Source organism: Myotis brandtii, unplaced genomic scaffold (assembly GCF_000412655.1).
Source record: "Myotis brandtii unplaced genomic scaffold, ASM41265v1 scaffold131, whole genome shotgun sequence".
Classification (NCBI taxonomy): domain Eukaryota; kingdom Metazoa; phylum Chordata; class Mammalia; order Chiroptera; family Vespertilionidae; genus Myotis; species Myotis brandtii.
In genome coordinates, this window is record NW_005354632.1 from 5,413,059 (window position 1) to 5,430,385 (window position 17,327).

A 17,327-nucleotide genomic window follows, 5' to 3' on the forward strand; every position below is an offset into this window, starting at 1 on the left:
GCCTCCTTTTTCAAACAGATTCACCTTCTCCCAAGAAAGCGCCTGACAGCTCAGCTGCCTGCATCTCACACCCACAGGGAAGCTGCCACTCGCCAGCTGAGCGTCTAGCGTTTGATCACGACTTGTTCGTAGGCTCCGGACACCACTCTAAACAGTAGGGAAAAAAAGGTCAAAATTCTGAGCGGCAGTGTTTGAAATCGTTCCAGTTAACCTTGGCTCTGAAGGGAGAGTGGAGTGTTAGGCATTTTCCACTTGATCTGATTTCCACAGGGTTTAAAGGCACCACAGATAGAAAATACTGGAACATTCACTGTTTGTAATGAAGACACCGGAGGGGCCAGTGTCCGATCCTCTCATGCGAACTGCTTAGCTTAGTGTTCCTTAGCCTGCGTAACCTTCATCTGCTGCTCATGGACATTTGAAGGACGAGGCCAGCGCACTCTCTACTTGACAAGGCGCCGGGTGGCTCCTTACCTGCTGGGAGGATGGTGGCTGCCGAAGGTCGTCCTCCCTCCAGGTCCCACGAACAGCCGCAGTCCTTCCTCTGCAGGGACAGCAGCGTTGTGGGCAGTTAGTATTGGCCAGTAACATTCACGTTGCCATAAACCCGAACTTTACATTTCCATTTTATTAAAGAAATTAAAAACTTTAAAAAGCTATAGACATGTTTTAAAACAGACCATTGAAGACCTATCCTAATAGTTATTTCTCCTCAACTTTCCTAAAGCTATTTTTTTAAAATACATTTTATTGATTTTTTACAGAGAGGAAGGGAGAGGGATAGGGAGTTAGAAACATTGATGAGAGAGAAACATCGACCAGCTGCCTCCTGCACACCCCGCACTGGGGATGTGCCGGCAACCAAGGTACATGCCCTTGACTGGAATCGAACCCGGGACCCTTCAGTCCGCAGGCTGATGCTCTATCCACTGAGCCAAACCGGTCAGGGCTAAAGCTATTTTTTTAAAAACTGAATAAAGAAGGCAGCTCGTCCTACGAATTTCCACAAGAGAGGCTTAATGATTTCTCTTCACAAGCAGTCATACAGGGAAACCAAGCCTGCATTAAACTGCTCTCTATTCACACCAGCAGGAATAATTCCACCTTTCAACCTGGTGGCTTGTACATTATCAGTTTCAGTGGAAAGGCTGAGGGAGCGAAGGATTCTGTTACTCACTATCATTTCAAGATTACCACCCAACCTTCCACATGGCAATAGTGCCTTGAAGCACTATGTCCAGTTATGACAAAGCAGATGTAAATATCCATCACAAGGTATATAAACATGGTAGACATTGACGCATAATTAAAAAATACAGTAAGAGCTTTCTTTAAAATTGAGCTTTTAAAAGTCCGTTCTTGCCCGGCCAGTGTGGCTCTGTGGTTGAGCCTTGACCTATGAACCAGGAGGTCATGGTTCTATTACTGATCAGGGCACATGCCCGCATTGCGGGCTCGATCCCCAGTGGTGGGCGTGCAGGAGGCAGCTGATCGATGATTCTCATCACTGATGTTTCCTATCTCTCTCTCCCTTCCTCTCTGAAATCAATAAAAAAAATTTTTTTAAATTTTAAAAAAGCTTGTTGTTTACCAAATTTAATGTCCATTCTTAGAAACAAATGAGCTACAAGGTTATCTTCGGTTTCTATGGGCATAAAGCGTATTTCACCAATGTGCACAGACGGCTGACTGGGCTACGCCGGCCGGGCTGGCACACAGCCACAGGCACCTGGTGGCCACCACGCACCTTCCGCGCTGGGTTTCTATGGGCATAAAGCGTATTTCACCAATGTGCACAGACGGCTGACTGGGCTACGCCGGCCGGGCTGGCACACAGCCACAGGCACCTGGTGGCCACCACGCACCTTCCGCGCTGGAGTCCAGGCTGAAGTCTTGGCTTTGTAGTATTTTCTCCACAATGTCGTCGGCGTCCACTCTGGTGTCATCAACTCGCTTCAGCTGAAATTCTACAGAATCTTGTTTCACTGGGCACCTTTGGAAAGAATGTTTAAAAATGTCCTCCTTTATATTGTGTTGTAAACCCCCCCACCCCCCGGCTCCATGGAGCGGAGGCCCGAAGGGTACCTGCTGAGTGTCTCTGAAGCCGAGTCTTCTCTATCAGCTGCATCAAGATTTGGCTCAGCTACTTTCTGCTCAATTTCATCACATGGCTCTAGAATACTCTCCACGCCCGTCGACGTGCTTCCCACAGAGGTGTTTCTCCTGTGGCAGAGCTCAGAGAGACTGGATGACCGGGAGTGGCACGAGCTGTACCCTGTGGTCAGAGAAGCTTGCTCAGGATATGACGCTATACCAGACACTCTGCGACCAACCCTCTCCTCCCACACCGCAGCCACTTCTGGTACCTTTATAGCAGGGGTGGGGAACATCTGGCCCGCGGGCCATATAAGGTTCGAGAAAGCATTTGGTCTGGCCCTGCCAAGGCATCAGGGGTGAGTTAATTAAATGTCTGACCAAATACAGCAGGCTAATTTTTCAGTTGATAATTCTGGATGGTCCAAGAATAATATAAATATGTGGCTCAGTGGGTGAGCATCGACCTATGAACCCGGATCAGGGCTCAATCCCCAGTGGGGAGCGTGCAGGAGGCAGCCAATCAGCGATTCTCTCTCACCATTGATGTCTCTATCTCTCTCTCCCTCTGTCTTCCTCTCTGAAATCAGTAACAATATATTTTAAAAAGTTAAGTATCCAAGTGGCCCTTGCCAGGAGAAAGGTTCCCCACTCCTGCTTTAGAGCAATAAAGGCCTGAGGAACTTCACGTCCAGCTCTACCTGATACTTTTGACTGCTGGCTCGCATGGCTCGACGTTCTCGAATGTCCACAGGCACCGAGCACATCTGGAACAGAGGCGCTCTTTGCTGAGAGATCTGCAATATGTCATAACAGCATGCTCCTGTCACTGCTCACAAGTCAACGGTCAATTGCATTCTAATCTGCCGGTTTTATAAACTGCCAAGTTCATGATCAAGAAAAGCAAACTGCAGAGTGAAAGATTCCTTGAAATCAGTGCAATGTAAACAACCCTATTGCAAGAAAATGAAACGTAATACCTTCGTTTACTGAAGAACTATGGTATTTTTCATAAGACTTAACAGAACTCTACCTTAAATAAAACTTTCAGTTTTTATTGTTTAGTATTTCCCATAAAATGGGCCAAGTCACATACCCACAGAAATTGTCAATGTGGGAGGGATTATGCAAATCTCACCAACTGAAACCCAGGGAAGGGCACAGCCATACCTGCGATTCCAAGGTGGACTTTAAGAGTTTCTCCTCCTTTTCTATCTTCCTCCAGAGATTCGGATTCACCGGCGATCGGTATGGACATGGACGTAGAAGGAGGCCTGGAAATAAGCATTGCTAAGGATCAGAACTTGGTTTACGGTGAGAGACTGGTTGTGTGGTCAGTAACCGGCCTCAGGCAGGTGCCTGTAATGTTACCTCTTTGAGGGTAAAAATAATAAAAATCACCAGTAATGTCTGAGCATCCTCAAGACCTCAATAAAATTCATGGGGGGAGGGAGAGGTTCTTCTGCACAACAAAAATGTGAGACCAGTCCGGCCACGTGGCTCAGTGGTTGAGTGTCGACCTATGAACCAGGAGGTCACAGTTTGATTCCCGGACAGGGCCCATGCCTGGGTTGAGGGCTCCATCCCCAGGAAGGGGTGTGTAGGAGGCAGCTGATCAATGATTTTCTCTCATCATTGACGTTTCTACCTCTCCCTCTCCCTTCCTCTCTGAAATCAGTAAAAATATATTAAAAAATCAACAACAGTGAGACCAGAAAGGGAGTCCAGAAAAGAGAAGGGCTCTGTCTGTGCGTCCCCAGCACTATTTTTTAAAAAAAAATATTTAATGATTTCAGAGAGGAAGGGAGATGGAGAGAGGGATAGAAACATCAATGATGAGAGAGAAAAAAATCATTGATCAGCTGCCTCCTGCACACCCCACACTGGGGATCAAGCCCACAACCCGGGCAAGTGCCCTGACCGGAATCTAACCGTGACTTCCCAGTTCATAGGTTGATGCTCAACCACTGAGCCACGCCGGCCGGGCCCCAGCACTACTGAGTGGAAGGTGCTACATCTGTCAAATGGAATCGCAGGTGAGGCAGGAAAGCATCTGGGAGATGATTGGAGGGGATACCTCTGCCTCCTGCCTCTTGCCTCCGCTCTCTTGTCGGTTCCACTAACTTTTTTTTTAATATGCTTTTTACTGATTTTTTAGAGAGGAAGGGAGAAGGAGAGAGAGATAGAAACATCAATGTGAGAGAAACATTGATCGGCTGCCTCCTGCACACCCCCCACTGGGGATCAAGCCTGCAACCTGGGCATATGCCCTGATCTGGAATCGAACCAGCGACCTCTTGGTGCATGGGTCGATGCTCAACCACTGAGTCACACCAGCTGGGCCAAGAGCTGTATTTTTAATACAGCAAGGCCTCACAACATTGTTGATAGTTTCTGCGGCTTTAAGGAAAACAAGATCAATTTTACCCTAGGCCAATTGATATAAACAAGAGTTAAGTTCCTACAGTAGTATCTCACCGATGTAACAAAATAATGTTATTTGAGGACCTGCTGTAATGTAAAATAGCTGGTGAAAAAAATCTGCATTCAATTTTCTGTAAGAAAAACTGATGTAAAAGAAATACCCTTCCGCCCTGGCTGGCTTGGCTCAGTGGATAGATCATCAGCCTTTGGACTGAAGGTTCGATCCTGGTCAAGGACACATGCCCGGGTTGCAGGGTTCTGTAAGAAAAACTGATGTAAAAGAAATACCCTTCTGCCCTGGCTGGCTTGGCTCAGAGCATCAGCCTTTGGACTGAAGGTTCGATCCTGGTCAAGGACACATGCCCGGGTTGCAGGCTCGTCCTCAGTAGGAGGTGTGCAGGAGGCAGCCGATCTATGATATTCTCTCATCATTGATGTTTTTCTCTCTCTCTCTTTTTCTCTCTGAAATCAATAAATAAAAGAACTACCCTTCCGAAGAATGGAATCTACAGTCATGAACCATTGATGGTGACTCAGGCCTTACGTCTACATGCTTATCTTTTTCATGCCAGTTCCGTTGGTTTTCCTTTCTCAGATGGCCTGATTACAGTGTCTCCAGCCCTCCACCTCGCAGACCTGCTCCCCAACCCTGCGGCACTCCCAGCCCGAGGCCTCTTCTTCCCTCCCTATCAGCCTCCCTCGGGCTCCACTCTTTCCTGCCCGGTGTGGGGCCTGACTTCAGAGCCACAGGCTTTCAGCAACACCTTCGGTTTGGCACCCCTCGATCTGCAGTCTTAACAAACTAAAGAACCCGACCTGATCATTTCAGCCATTTCACCAGCCGCTCTAATACTGGGGCCACAAAGCATTTTGAGGGAACTCATCCGCACGGGGATTGGTATTAAGGCGAACAAAGAATCTAAAATCTTAGCTGGGCCTTGGCAGCTCCCTAGACGACTGTCAACTAATCCCCGATGCCTGTCATGAGCCAGCTTCTACTCTATTACCCCCTGTTCTGAAATGTTTTGTATCTCTTATCAGAAACTTTTAATATGGCTCAATCACAGAACAAATGAGATGGGCTTGTTTTGTGGTTAATTCTCACCAGAGGATATTTTTCCATTGATATTTTTTTTTAGAGAGAGTGGAAGGGCGGGAGAGAAACACTGGTGTGAGAGAGACCCGTCAATCACCTGCCTCCACATGCACCTGGCCCAGGGCCAGGGGTCGAGCCTGCAACTGAGGTATGTGCCCTTGCCCGGAATTGAACCTGACCCTTCAGTCCACAGGCCAACACTCTATTCACTGAGAGAATTGAACCTGACCTTTCAAGTCCACAGGCCAACACTCTATTCACTGAGCCAAACTGGCTACAGCAAGGGCTTGTTTTGTTTTAGTTTCATAGTAATGTTAAAAGCACGTGAAAAATGACCTCTAAAATGACAATTTCACACATCCAAAGAAAAGAGAAAACAAATATTTTTACATATCTTGTGATGAGGTAATGCCTGTTTATTCTAATAAATTATAAAAGTCTCTATAAGTATCAACTCGAGATTGTCAGAATTATATTTGTGGAGATAACACAGGACATAAGGTGATCTATTTTTTAGCTTTTAAGTATCTGAGTTTCACAAGCAGGGAGAGGAAATGGCAGAAAAAGGGCCAGTAAGACTATTCGTAAAAAGTTCATAAGAAGAAATGATTAATTCATTTTCTTCTTCTAAGTCTTGCTGCAATTTTTTGACCCAACAAACCAAATATAGTACAGTGAAAATGGTTTAGTCCCAAGAGAACAGGAAATCAAGAAAAAATCAGGAAATTATGGTCTGAGAGAAGACAGCACAGGAAAGCTAAGTGAGAAGAAAATGCAGAGTTTTAATCAATAATTGATTTGTGTGAAAGTATGTGTTTTCGTCCTTACAGAACAGTTTGTAAGGAGAAAACTATATAAATGCTGCTATTAAAAACATGAATGATGCATAGGGTAGTAATTAATGCTTACTTTTCTAAATACATTTCTCTCAGATATTTAAATAACGATTAATTAACTTTCAGGTTTAATTATTAAGTGTCTTCACATCGCTGACAGGCAATCCCCACTTCCTCCCAGTTGGTTCACTCGCCCTCGCTCTGAAGAGCCTTGTACACATCTTGTCCTCTTTCCCCAAACCCCCTGCTCTGCGTTTCATATTCTTGCTCTCCAGTGATCTCCTGGCTTCCTAGTTCACTAGGAAACCAGGAGCAATTAACAAACAAACATGTATATTAGTATATATATTGATTTCAGAGAGGAAGGGAGAGGGAGGGAGAGAAACATCAATGATGAGAGAATCACCGATTGGCTGCCTCCTGCACACCCCACAGTGGGGATCGAGCCCGCAACCCGGGCATGTGCCCTGATGGGAATCGAACCATGGAAACCAGGAGCAGTAGGAAAATAACTCCTACATGCTCCCACTTCCCCAATATCCGCACCTGCACCGTGTTCTCTGCCTCCCGTTCCATCTTTACCCGGGAGGACACCCTGCCTACTCCATGTAAAAGGGAAACACCTCCTGCCGGGTCCTCCTACCTGCTCCGGTTTCTCCAAGGCACTCACTGCCATCTTTACATCATGTGTGTACTTGTTAGTTTGTTGTTTGTGTCAGAAGACAAGCTCCGAGGTGTCAGGGACCTGGTCTATTTTTGCCTGCTCTTTGTCATGTCTAGAACAGGGCCTACTACGTGGTAAGGCACTTGCTAGGTATTTGCTGAAGACCTGAATGAGTCCCCAGAGGCCTCATTTATATAATTTCACCCCAAACCTGAAGATGACAAGAGCTGAAACAATTCAGGGTGTGGCGAGCTGGTTGGGTAATAGGTAATAGTAACTTCTACGAGGGTCAGGTCAGCCACCCAGAGAGAAACTAGCCCTTCACTGGGATTAGCCTATAAGCACTCTGAAACATGAACGGAAAACTTGAAACTAATAAATGACTGTGATACTTTCAGAGAAATAACGCATTTACTGAGCACCGACTTACGTTTTAAAACATGGGTCACCAGACATCAGCTGCATACTGATGAAAACCTACACGTAAGCAAGAGAGAGACTGTGGTTATAACAGGCCTCCTCCTCCGAGGAGCCGCGTTCTGCGAAGGCACTCGCCGGCCACAGCGGCCGCCTGTGCTCGCCACTCAGGAAGGACTGAACAGAACGATGGCCGAGTTGGATTACATCCCGCATTACAGTGCCGCCTTCTCTGGAGGGCTGCTGAGTATTTCGGGGGTGTGCTCAGCTTGCGATCTCAGTACTGAGCCCCTCCTTGCCCTTGCCAGTGTGTCCCCTCTTAGTTAAAGGCGGAGAACCTCCTGTGCTGACATGTAAATCCTGACCCGGGCTTACTTTAAGGATGGAGTTATCCTGTCTTGTATTTTTGGTATTGTAGCCTTCCAGTAAACAGCGACGAGTGGTATTTCCTGATCCAGCAAACTCCGCCAGGTTTAGATCTGCAAAGCCCAGCTATGAAAAGAAAAAAAGTGTATTAACAGAATATCTGCTAGGCTTCTATCACGTTCTCCTTAAAATAAACATCCAACCCTTGCTCTAGACAAGTTATTTCAAACTTCAGTCATTTGCAGTTTTTGCCATCTTATCAATACCTGTTCTATTATTTGCCTAATTTGTCTTTATTTTTTTATTTTTATTTTTTTAATATATTTTATTGATTTTTTACAGAGAAGAAGGGAGAGGGATAGAGAGTCAGAAACATCGATGAGAGAGAAACATAGACCAGCTGCCTCCTGCACACCCCCTACTAGGGATGTGCCCGAAACCAAGGTACATGCCCTTGACCGGAATCGAACCCGGGACCCTTCAGTATGCAGGCTGACGCTCTATCCACTGAGCCAAACCAGTTTGGCAGCCTAATTTGTCTTTAAATTGGCTCACTTTTGGTAAAAAATTTATTACCTACTGTTCCCTTATCTTTTTTTTTTTTTTTAAGATTTGTTATTGATTTCCAGAGAGAGAGGGAGAGGGAGAGAGTGCAAGTGGAGAAATATCGATGTGAAAGTGAAACACAGATTGGCTGCCTCTTGCACGCCCCCCTACCAGGGATCGAGCCTGCAACCAGGCATGTGCCCTGACCCCTGACCGGGAATGGAACCAGCAACCTTTCGGTGCTTAACCAACTGAGCCACACCAACCAGGGCTGTCCTCTTATCTTAAGCAATGCAATCTCTGAAATCACGGATTTGATCTGCTAAATATATCTGATCTGCTAAATATAAACTATGTAACTGTTGAAGTAAAAATAAAGGATGCATATTAAGCAACTAGAATCACTGTGAGGAGCAGGAGTACTTGCACTAAGGGAAATGCTAGCAGGCCCAAGATCATCTGCATATACATTCATACACTGGCCAGACTTCCTCCTCCCTGTTCCCGTTCTGGCTCAGCTCCCAGTTAACGCCTGGGGGCTGCAGGCAGCTGCAGGTTATTATAGTCACACTCTCCACGCAGGAACTAGAATGATGTGTGTGTCACACGCCCCCTCTCCTCCAGCCCCTTCCATAACCTTGCCTTGCTGATCACTCTTGAGCTGACTCTTTCTTTAAAAACCCTACTTCCTCCCTCCCCCAAAGCTGAGCCCCACACCAATGCTCTCGGCTGCTTCCAGAAGTGCAGCTCAAACCTGTTCCTCCTTCTTATCGCTACCCAGGCTTGTTCCCCATTTTCTGCAGCTACCAGAGTGCCCTCTAGTCTTTCCTCTGATGTGTGCAACCCTATTTTTTGTTTCCAAGTGGTACAAGTCAACCCCATTATATTGTGTTTTTTTAATTAAAAATTTTTAAATTAATTTTTGAGAGAGGAAAAATACTGATTTGTTTTTCTACTTATTGATGCATTCATTGGTTGATTCATTTTTTATTTTTTAAATTTTTTAATTGATTTCAGAAAGGAAGGGAGTGGGAGGGAGAGATAGAAACATCATTGAGGAGAGAGAAGCCACATCCAAGGGAACATCTGGGGCCCCCTATGGCTATCTGATCACACATCACCCACACGCCCTATTTTATCTTTTCTCTTTAAACTTCCAACGCCTCCTTCACATTTATACTCCGTGCTAATGCCTTTCTTCTTACTTCATTCAGAAGAGCAATCAAAAGAGCACTTGACTTGCCCTAGCCAGTTTTGCTCAGGGAAAGAGCATCGGCCTGCAGACTGAAGGGTCCCAGGCTCCATTCCTGTCAAGGGCACACGCTCAGGTTGTGGGCTCAATCCCAGTAGGGGGCGCTGGAGGCAGCCAATCAATGATTCTCATCACTGATGTTTCTCTCTCTCTCTTTCTCTCCCTTCCTCTCTGAAATCAATAAAAATGTATTAAAAAAAAAAAGAGCACTTAACTTTCATCAGCTCTTATCTCCAGCCACATCCATTCACCTGCCTGCATCTGTGCCCGCATGTCTGCCTTCCCACTCACGGGAAGGGAGCTGGCTGTGCGCAGACTCAGGTTCACGGCTCCAGGAACTTCAGGTTCCTGTCTTGCACTCTGCCTTTTCTACTGGGTCATTACCACCAGCACACAAACATGCTGGATCTTCTCCGCCTTAATGAACAAAAGTAACCCAACCCTCACCCCGCATCTCTGCCTATTGAACTGTTTTTCTGCTCCCCTTTTATTACAAAGCTCCTTGAAAACGTTGTCCATGTTGACTGTCTCTGGCCCGTCAGTCCTTGGCCATCTGTAGGCGAGGAGGTTTTTCTGTTATTTATAGCAAAGAGCATCCTGCCTGACATTGCAACCAACTAGTTTTAGGGAGTTAGGCAGATGTGATGGCTGGGACTAGTGCCTGGTTCTTGGCTCAGATGACTGACTGATGGAGATGCCATCACAGAGACTGGAAGTAAAAGAGGAGTATGTGGGTTTCTGGCACCAATTCCTTCTATTCAGCAAAAAGGCGAACACATTCTTCAGTAATTCCATACAGGTAATAAAAGAATAAAGGACAGTAGAGATCATATCTATACAGAGGGGAAGAGGACACAGAGGAGGGGGGAGGTGGGCCTGGGAATACTTCCCGGGGAAAGTAATTACTTAATGCAAACCAGAGATCATCTTCTAGTCTGGAAATGGCATTGAAACTTAAGAAGAACATCCCATAATCAGCATTTAGAAAGAATGTGCCTATAATGTATTGTTGAAGCCAACTGTTCAATCTCCAAGTTGCTTTATTTAAAAACAGCCCATTTGAACGGCAATTAGAAGAGCACTCTATTTAATTTTTAAGTTTATAAATTACACACTCCAAAAGAGTTAAAGACCATTCACTCACCTTTGCATAAGCTTTTCCACCTTTTAATTCCTGCCAAACATAGAAAACATGATTAAGTATCATATGATTAAAGATTTAAAATAAAATATATGTCAAATAATTCTGAAGTAGACATTTACATACTGGCAAATATCTATATGTAATCTATAATAATAAAAGCATATGCTAATTAGACTGGACGTCCTTCTGGATGACCTTCCATACAAAACCCAGGTCCCAGGTGCCTGCTGGCGGCCAGAGGGAAGCCTGGGTCCCAGATGCCAGAGGGAAGCCGGTGCCAGTAGCCAGGGGAAGGAAGGCCTACTCTTGCACAAATTTCATGCATCAGGCCTGTGGTCTATATATAAAAGGCTAAGTGACCGATCATGCTGACCGGCCGGTACATATGATGTGCACTGGCAATTTAAAAACAAATGTTGACTCGCTCATGTGCAATACATATAAAGCTCTTGCTGGTGCCAATTGCACACGTGTGTTTCGAACTGTCATTGTCAATCATGACTTTGGTTGTTTTTGTTGACATTCAACGTGAACCACATCTCAATTTATTCATCAACCGTCTGACCAGCTGGTACATATGACACACACTAGCAATTTAAAAATAAAGTTGACTTGTGCATGCGTGATACATATCATGTTATCGTTGGCATCAATCGCACACATGTTTTACTTTTATAATACTACATTATATATACTATTTTGACATGTAATTTTTTTGCAGTAACATAATTACCGCACGAATCTTTCTTCTAATTTCCTTTCAATGTGCACAAATCCGTGCACCGGGCCACTAGTAGATAGTATAATTCTGATGATCTTTTTTTAAAAAAAAAATATATTTTATTGATTTTTTTACAGAGAGGAAGAGAGAGGGATAGAGAGTTAGAAACATCGATAAGAGAGAAACATCAATCAGCTGCCTCCTGCACACTTCACAGTGGGGATGTGCCCGCAACCAAGGTACATGCCCTTGACTGGAATCGAACCTGGGACCCTTCAGTCTGCAGGCTGATGCTCTATCCATTGAGCCAAACCAGTTAGGGCATAATTCTGATGATCTTAAATCTAACTATTTAGATGCTCCTTTCCAGAATTTTTATTTAGAACTTAAATCTGAAAGCAACAAATGGTGAGAAGACGAGCTAATATTTGATCTATTTGCTGAATAAATTGCCAAAAAGGTCCCAGACACATTGCAAGAACATCAATCACCAAAGAAAGGTTAAATTTCTTACTTACTTAGTTAAGCATATTAACCCATTGTACAAAGATTGTAGTTAATAAGAGACAACCCCCATCCCAGAGACAACCACTGTCATTTAAACATGCCAGACTTACTATCCTAAATGGGGTTTACAGGACTTCTGAATCTGGGACTTGATATTCTTCATCAGGTGAGAGGATTCTCAGCCACAACCCCTCTCCTCTCCCTTCAGGGTGCCAATTACACATATGTTAGCCCCTCCACTGCTGTCCACGTCCCACACTCTTTTCTGTGTATCCCTCCCTTTTTCTCTCTGTGATTTACACTGGATATTTTCTCACGTCTCATTTTCCAGTTTCCCAAAGCTCTCTTCTGTTGTGGTAAACCTGCTGTTAAATATACCTGCTTGGGTTTATCTTCATTTATTTAGCTTTACATTTTAATTATTGTATTTTTCAGTTCTAGAATTTGATTTATTTTTTATAGTGTCTAGTCCTCTAGTGGAATTCCCCATATTGTTCACTCATTATGTTTATTGTAAAAGTTTATCTCTGATCTTCCCATACCGATATCTTCCATGGGTCTCTTTTTACTATTTTTTCCCTTTCATTTATTTACTAGAGGTCCAGTGCATGAAATTTGTGCAATTGGGGCTGTGTGTCTCCACTTGGCCTGCACCCTCTCACAGTCCAACTTCCGGCTTAGGCCCGATCCCCCTCTTGTAATCCAGGATCCCTAGCTCCTTACCGCCCGCCTGCTTGCTCCTTATCACTTGGCTCTCGGCTCCTGAGTGCTGCTGCAGAGGCAGGAGAGGCTCCCGCCACTGCTGCTGCACTCGCCAGCCCTGAGCCTGGCTTCTGGCTGAGAGGCACTTCCCCTGTGGGAGCGCAATGACCACCAGGGGGCAGCTCCTGCATTGAGCACCTGCCCCCTGGTGGTCAGTGCGCATCACTGCAACTGGTTGTTCTGGTCCTTCCGCGGTAATGGTCGCTTAGGCTTTTATTATGTAGATTTTTATTGTTGAATGTTCATTAATTGAACATCAAGCTTTAACTGAGTTAAAAAAATCAGTTCTTTAGGGTTTTGGCTGTAAAATGAGCCCTTTCACTCTCTGCCCTATGCACCCGTTTTCTGCCTCTGTTTTCCTGGGAAGGAGAGGGACAGAGCATGGCCTCTGCCCTGCTGAGCCCTCTCCCTATTTTTTCCTGTTGAGTTCTGGTCATGCCGCCATGCCTCTTGGGATGCTTGGTAACTTTTGCGCATGATGACATGAAGAAATACTTTGATGCTCAGAGCTATGTGAATTTGGGCAAGTAACAACCTCTCTGAGCCTGCGTTTTCCTGAAAATGGAAAAAATAACACCCACTTTTGGGGTGTTATTAGACATCATATGTCAAGTCCCTAAAACAATGCCTAACAAAGAGGAAGTAAATGCATAGCAGGAGGTAGACATACACAGCTCCCCGAATAATACATATAAGGTTAATACTTAGATGTATGGCAAGAGTGAGGTAAGTTTCTTGAATAATATGTTAATTTATAACTTCAGATTCTTCACCCTGGTTGTCACAGTGATTTGAATTTCTGCTGCAAGTGTGAAGGGAAATGGCATGTAACAGCCCTAAGGACAAAGCAGAGCTAAATAAAGTGCGTCAGCATGCAGGGGGCTAATTATGGTTCCTGAAAGGGGAGACGAGACGGCTATTTTTATACCTTGCGCACAGACACCCTGTAGACGCAGGGATCCAGGATGCCCGTGGCCGCGCTGGCGCTCATTTTGCACATAAATGAGAACTTCTTCCTCCAGTGAACACAGTTCGCTTGCACCACCTCCCTGAGGGGGGAAAAAAGAACCAGTTAATGAACTGTTATCGATGGCATGACAAAAAGGCACACACGCTCTGCCACCCACGTCTGCAATGCAAAAGCGCGATGTTAAATGCCATTATTTGGAAACAGCCATGAAGCAAACAAATTCCTAACAATGGGATGCGAAAAATCTTTGAAGGTCTTAGTTATCCACAGACACTGAAAAAAGGTGAGTTCACTTATCAATTCAATCTCTAAGTCAGAGCTCCACTATTCATTCATTCAACACACAAGGAATCAGTGTCATGCCCGGCTTCAATCTCTAAGTTGGAGCTCCACCATTCATTCAACACACAAGGAATCAGTGTCATGCCCGGGCCACTGAGGCCCAGGCGCAGTTACCAAGTCTTGCCTCGGCTACTTCACAACTATTCCTGAGTGAACCCCTTTCCTGTGTCTGACCACCACCCGAAGCCAGTCCCTCACAGATCCTCTCTGACACACGGCAACAGCCTCCTAAATGGTCCTCGCTCAAACCTACCTTCCTCGCTGCTACCGGAGAACGCCTTCCCACCCAAAATCCTTCACCGCTTCCCCATATCTGAGAGGATCTGGTCCAAGCCCCTGCCCAGCTTTAGTCTCATCTCTCCACCCTTCCTGTCTCATCTGGTCGTTCAGTCCCTCAACAGATCATTTCTGTCACACTATTTCTCATTTGTATACCTTTGTTCATAATGTTTTCTCTCCCGTTCCACTTCCCTTATTTACCAGTTTAGCTTTTTTTTTAAAAAAATCCTCACATTGATTTTCAGAGAGAGTGGAAGAGAGAGGGAAAGACAGAGAAAAACATTGATGTGAGAGAAACACATTGATTGGTTGCCTCCTGCACGCACCCTGACCAACCTAGGTACCTGCCCTTGACCGAAATTGAACCCAGAACCCTTCGGTCTGTAGGCCGATGCTCTATCCACTGAGCCAAACTGGCTAGGACCACCAGTTAAGCTTTAACTCCTTTAGTTTAGTCATTACCTCCTCTAAGAATCTTTCCCAATTCAGCCTGCAGGTGAAGGCCTAGTGTCCCATATGATGACCTGGGCGGCCTCGATTCCTGAATTCCTCAGTGTCTGCCACTCCCCGTCCTAGAACATGGTCACCCAGGGAGGGCTGGCAAGACCCGGCTGAATTGGCTTCCCCATCGTTCCCTAAGTCCTCATTCCTTAGGATGTCCTAATTTCCTTTTCCCTGCCTTGTTTGTGGCAGATTCTCCTGTAATTACACACAATGTATTTCAAATTAACCAATACTGTAAGTGAATTTTGTTGATGATGGCCTTCATTAACAGGAACTTAAGTAGAAATAGACATGTTAACTTAAATAATCTTCTAGATTTTGTAAAATCAAAATAATAGCTTTGGAATATTAAATAGTATCTCTAAATAAATAAATTTTCTGTGCCTTTTGGGATAAAAATCTTTCACACACACACACACACACACACACACACACACACCTATTAGAAAGTTGTCCAAAATACACACACACACACACACACACACATACACACCTATTAGAAAGCTGTCCAAAACACACACACAAACAAAAAAAAGTGGCAGTTAGTTCTTGACAATTTGTCATACTGATGGGTTACCATGGAAACAAACTCAGACTTCTTGGCAACTGAGACAAAAGTCACATTAGTAAATGCTTTCCGTTACATGAGTCATCAATTTCCTATGAGCTTTATACGGTTGCTTAACCACTTTCAAGAAACAAAGCAACAGACTATGATTTGTGTTGATATTGTGGAAAGCTAAGTATTTCTAAGATAAAATGACAAAGATGCGGATTGGGAAATACATAAGCAGAGGAATTAAAAGAAGCAAAATGTTGCTATGGTTATTGTTTATGCTTCAAAGGAGCAAAGGAAAATCTAAAAGGTCTTTAGAAAATAAAAGTAATATAAAATAAAATAAAAATTATGGATCTATTTTTGTGACGACTTAGTTACTGTATTAGCAAACTGCAATACTTGGTAGTATAAGAATAACTTGCATATGTATACGCGAGGCATATATCTAAAATTATGCCATGTCTTGGTAATTTGAAGTATTTTTTAAATATATCTTTATTGTTGAAAGTATTCCAGATGTCCCCTTTTTTCCCTCCATTGACTCCCTCCACCTCACCCCCACCCCTCCCCAGGCCTTCACCGCACTATTGTCTGTACCCATGGTTATGCATATATGCATCTAAGTTCTTTGGTCAATCTCTTCTGGGGGGGGGCGGGTTGGCCTTCTCTCTGAGATTCATCAGTCTGTTGCCTATTTTTAACTTTTTAGAAATGGCGATAAAGAAAAAACACTGCTATGAGGAATGCAAGCTGTTCTGCCAGACAACATTACTGCCGGAGGTTAAGAGCTTGTATCCAGAGCCAGTCGTTTGGGTTCAAATCGTGCCCCCGCTACGCGGCAGCTGTCCCACTGCACACATTCCCAACCTCTGAACTTCCGCTTCCTCCTCTGTGAGATGGGGAAGGTGACAGCACCTACGCTCGTGGGGATTTCGGAAAGTCAAGTGAATTATTGTACCTGGCGCCTGGAACCGTGCCTGGCTTACAGTGGGTCTCCACAGTAAATGTTAGCAGTTGTTATTATCAAGGACCTAAGCCGTTCTAAGTCACTTACATTTGTCCTCCAGGGAGAAATAATGGTTACATTACAAGTACAGAATTTGCTTCCTCATTCATTTATTTTATGAAAGATATAAATTCCTGAGAAAACAAACCTTTGGGAAAGGAGGCAAGACCAAATATTTTAAGACTCTAAAGGTAAATCAGATCTATACAGTGTGGCTCTTAATGACAGCACTAAGGATAAACGGATCTCACACCCCAGAGGCGCTTTTGGCTGGAGGAACTGGGTGAACAGGTATCAGTCAATGGGAAACATCTGAACCCAGGCAGCGTTTCTCTCCTTCATGCGTTCTGCTGGTGGTGGTAGCGAGGGAAACAGCCCAGTGCTGGACACTTTCCGGCTGAGGAGCCTGAGAGGCCCTCATTAGGATACACAGAGACCCAGAGCTCAAAGGGCAGGGCTGCAGACACAAGCGAAAGTCCTCAGCATGTGCATGGAGGCCATGGGGATGGACGAGGCCATTCAGGGAGATGTGAGCGAGCAGGGAGGGAGGAGGGACGAGTCGAACACCCGAAGGTGAACGAGTGGAAAAGAGGCAGGCACAGGAGACCCACATCAACAGAGAGAGAAGCAGGGAGTTCATGTTACCATGGAAACCAAACCAGGGAAAAGACTGCAGAGAGGAATTGCTCAACAATCTGGAATGTGGCAGAGAGGTCAGGTAAGATAAAGGCAGAAAAGCAGCGACCAGGCAGTCACTGGTAACGGTGGCAAGTGCCGTTTCCGTGAAAAGGTGGGGGTGGCAGGCAGGTAACTATGGGAAGTGGAGACCGGGAACACA

The 17,327-nt window shown here is 44.9% G+C and overlaps 1 protein-coding gene across 1 annotated transcript; it reads right to left on the bottom strand.

The window, feature by feature from the left end:
• Positions 1-6: 6 nt before the first annotated feature.
• FAM102B (family with sequence similarity 102, member B) lies at positions 7-14,007 on the bottom strand. Its single transcript, XM_005860085.2, is given in 11 exon segments — positions 7-147; positions 475-544; positions 1,866-1,993; positions 2,086-2,275; positions 2,796-2,891; positions 3,265-3,368; positions 7,545-7,591; positions 7,907-8,023; positions 10,840-10,869; positions 13,758-13,887; positions 13,889-14,007. Coding segments are annotated over 11 exon segments (1,074 nt in total). The 3' UTR covers positions 7-104.
• Between the last annotated feature and the right edge of the window lie 3,320 nt (positions 14,008-17,327).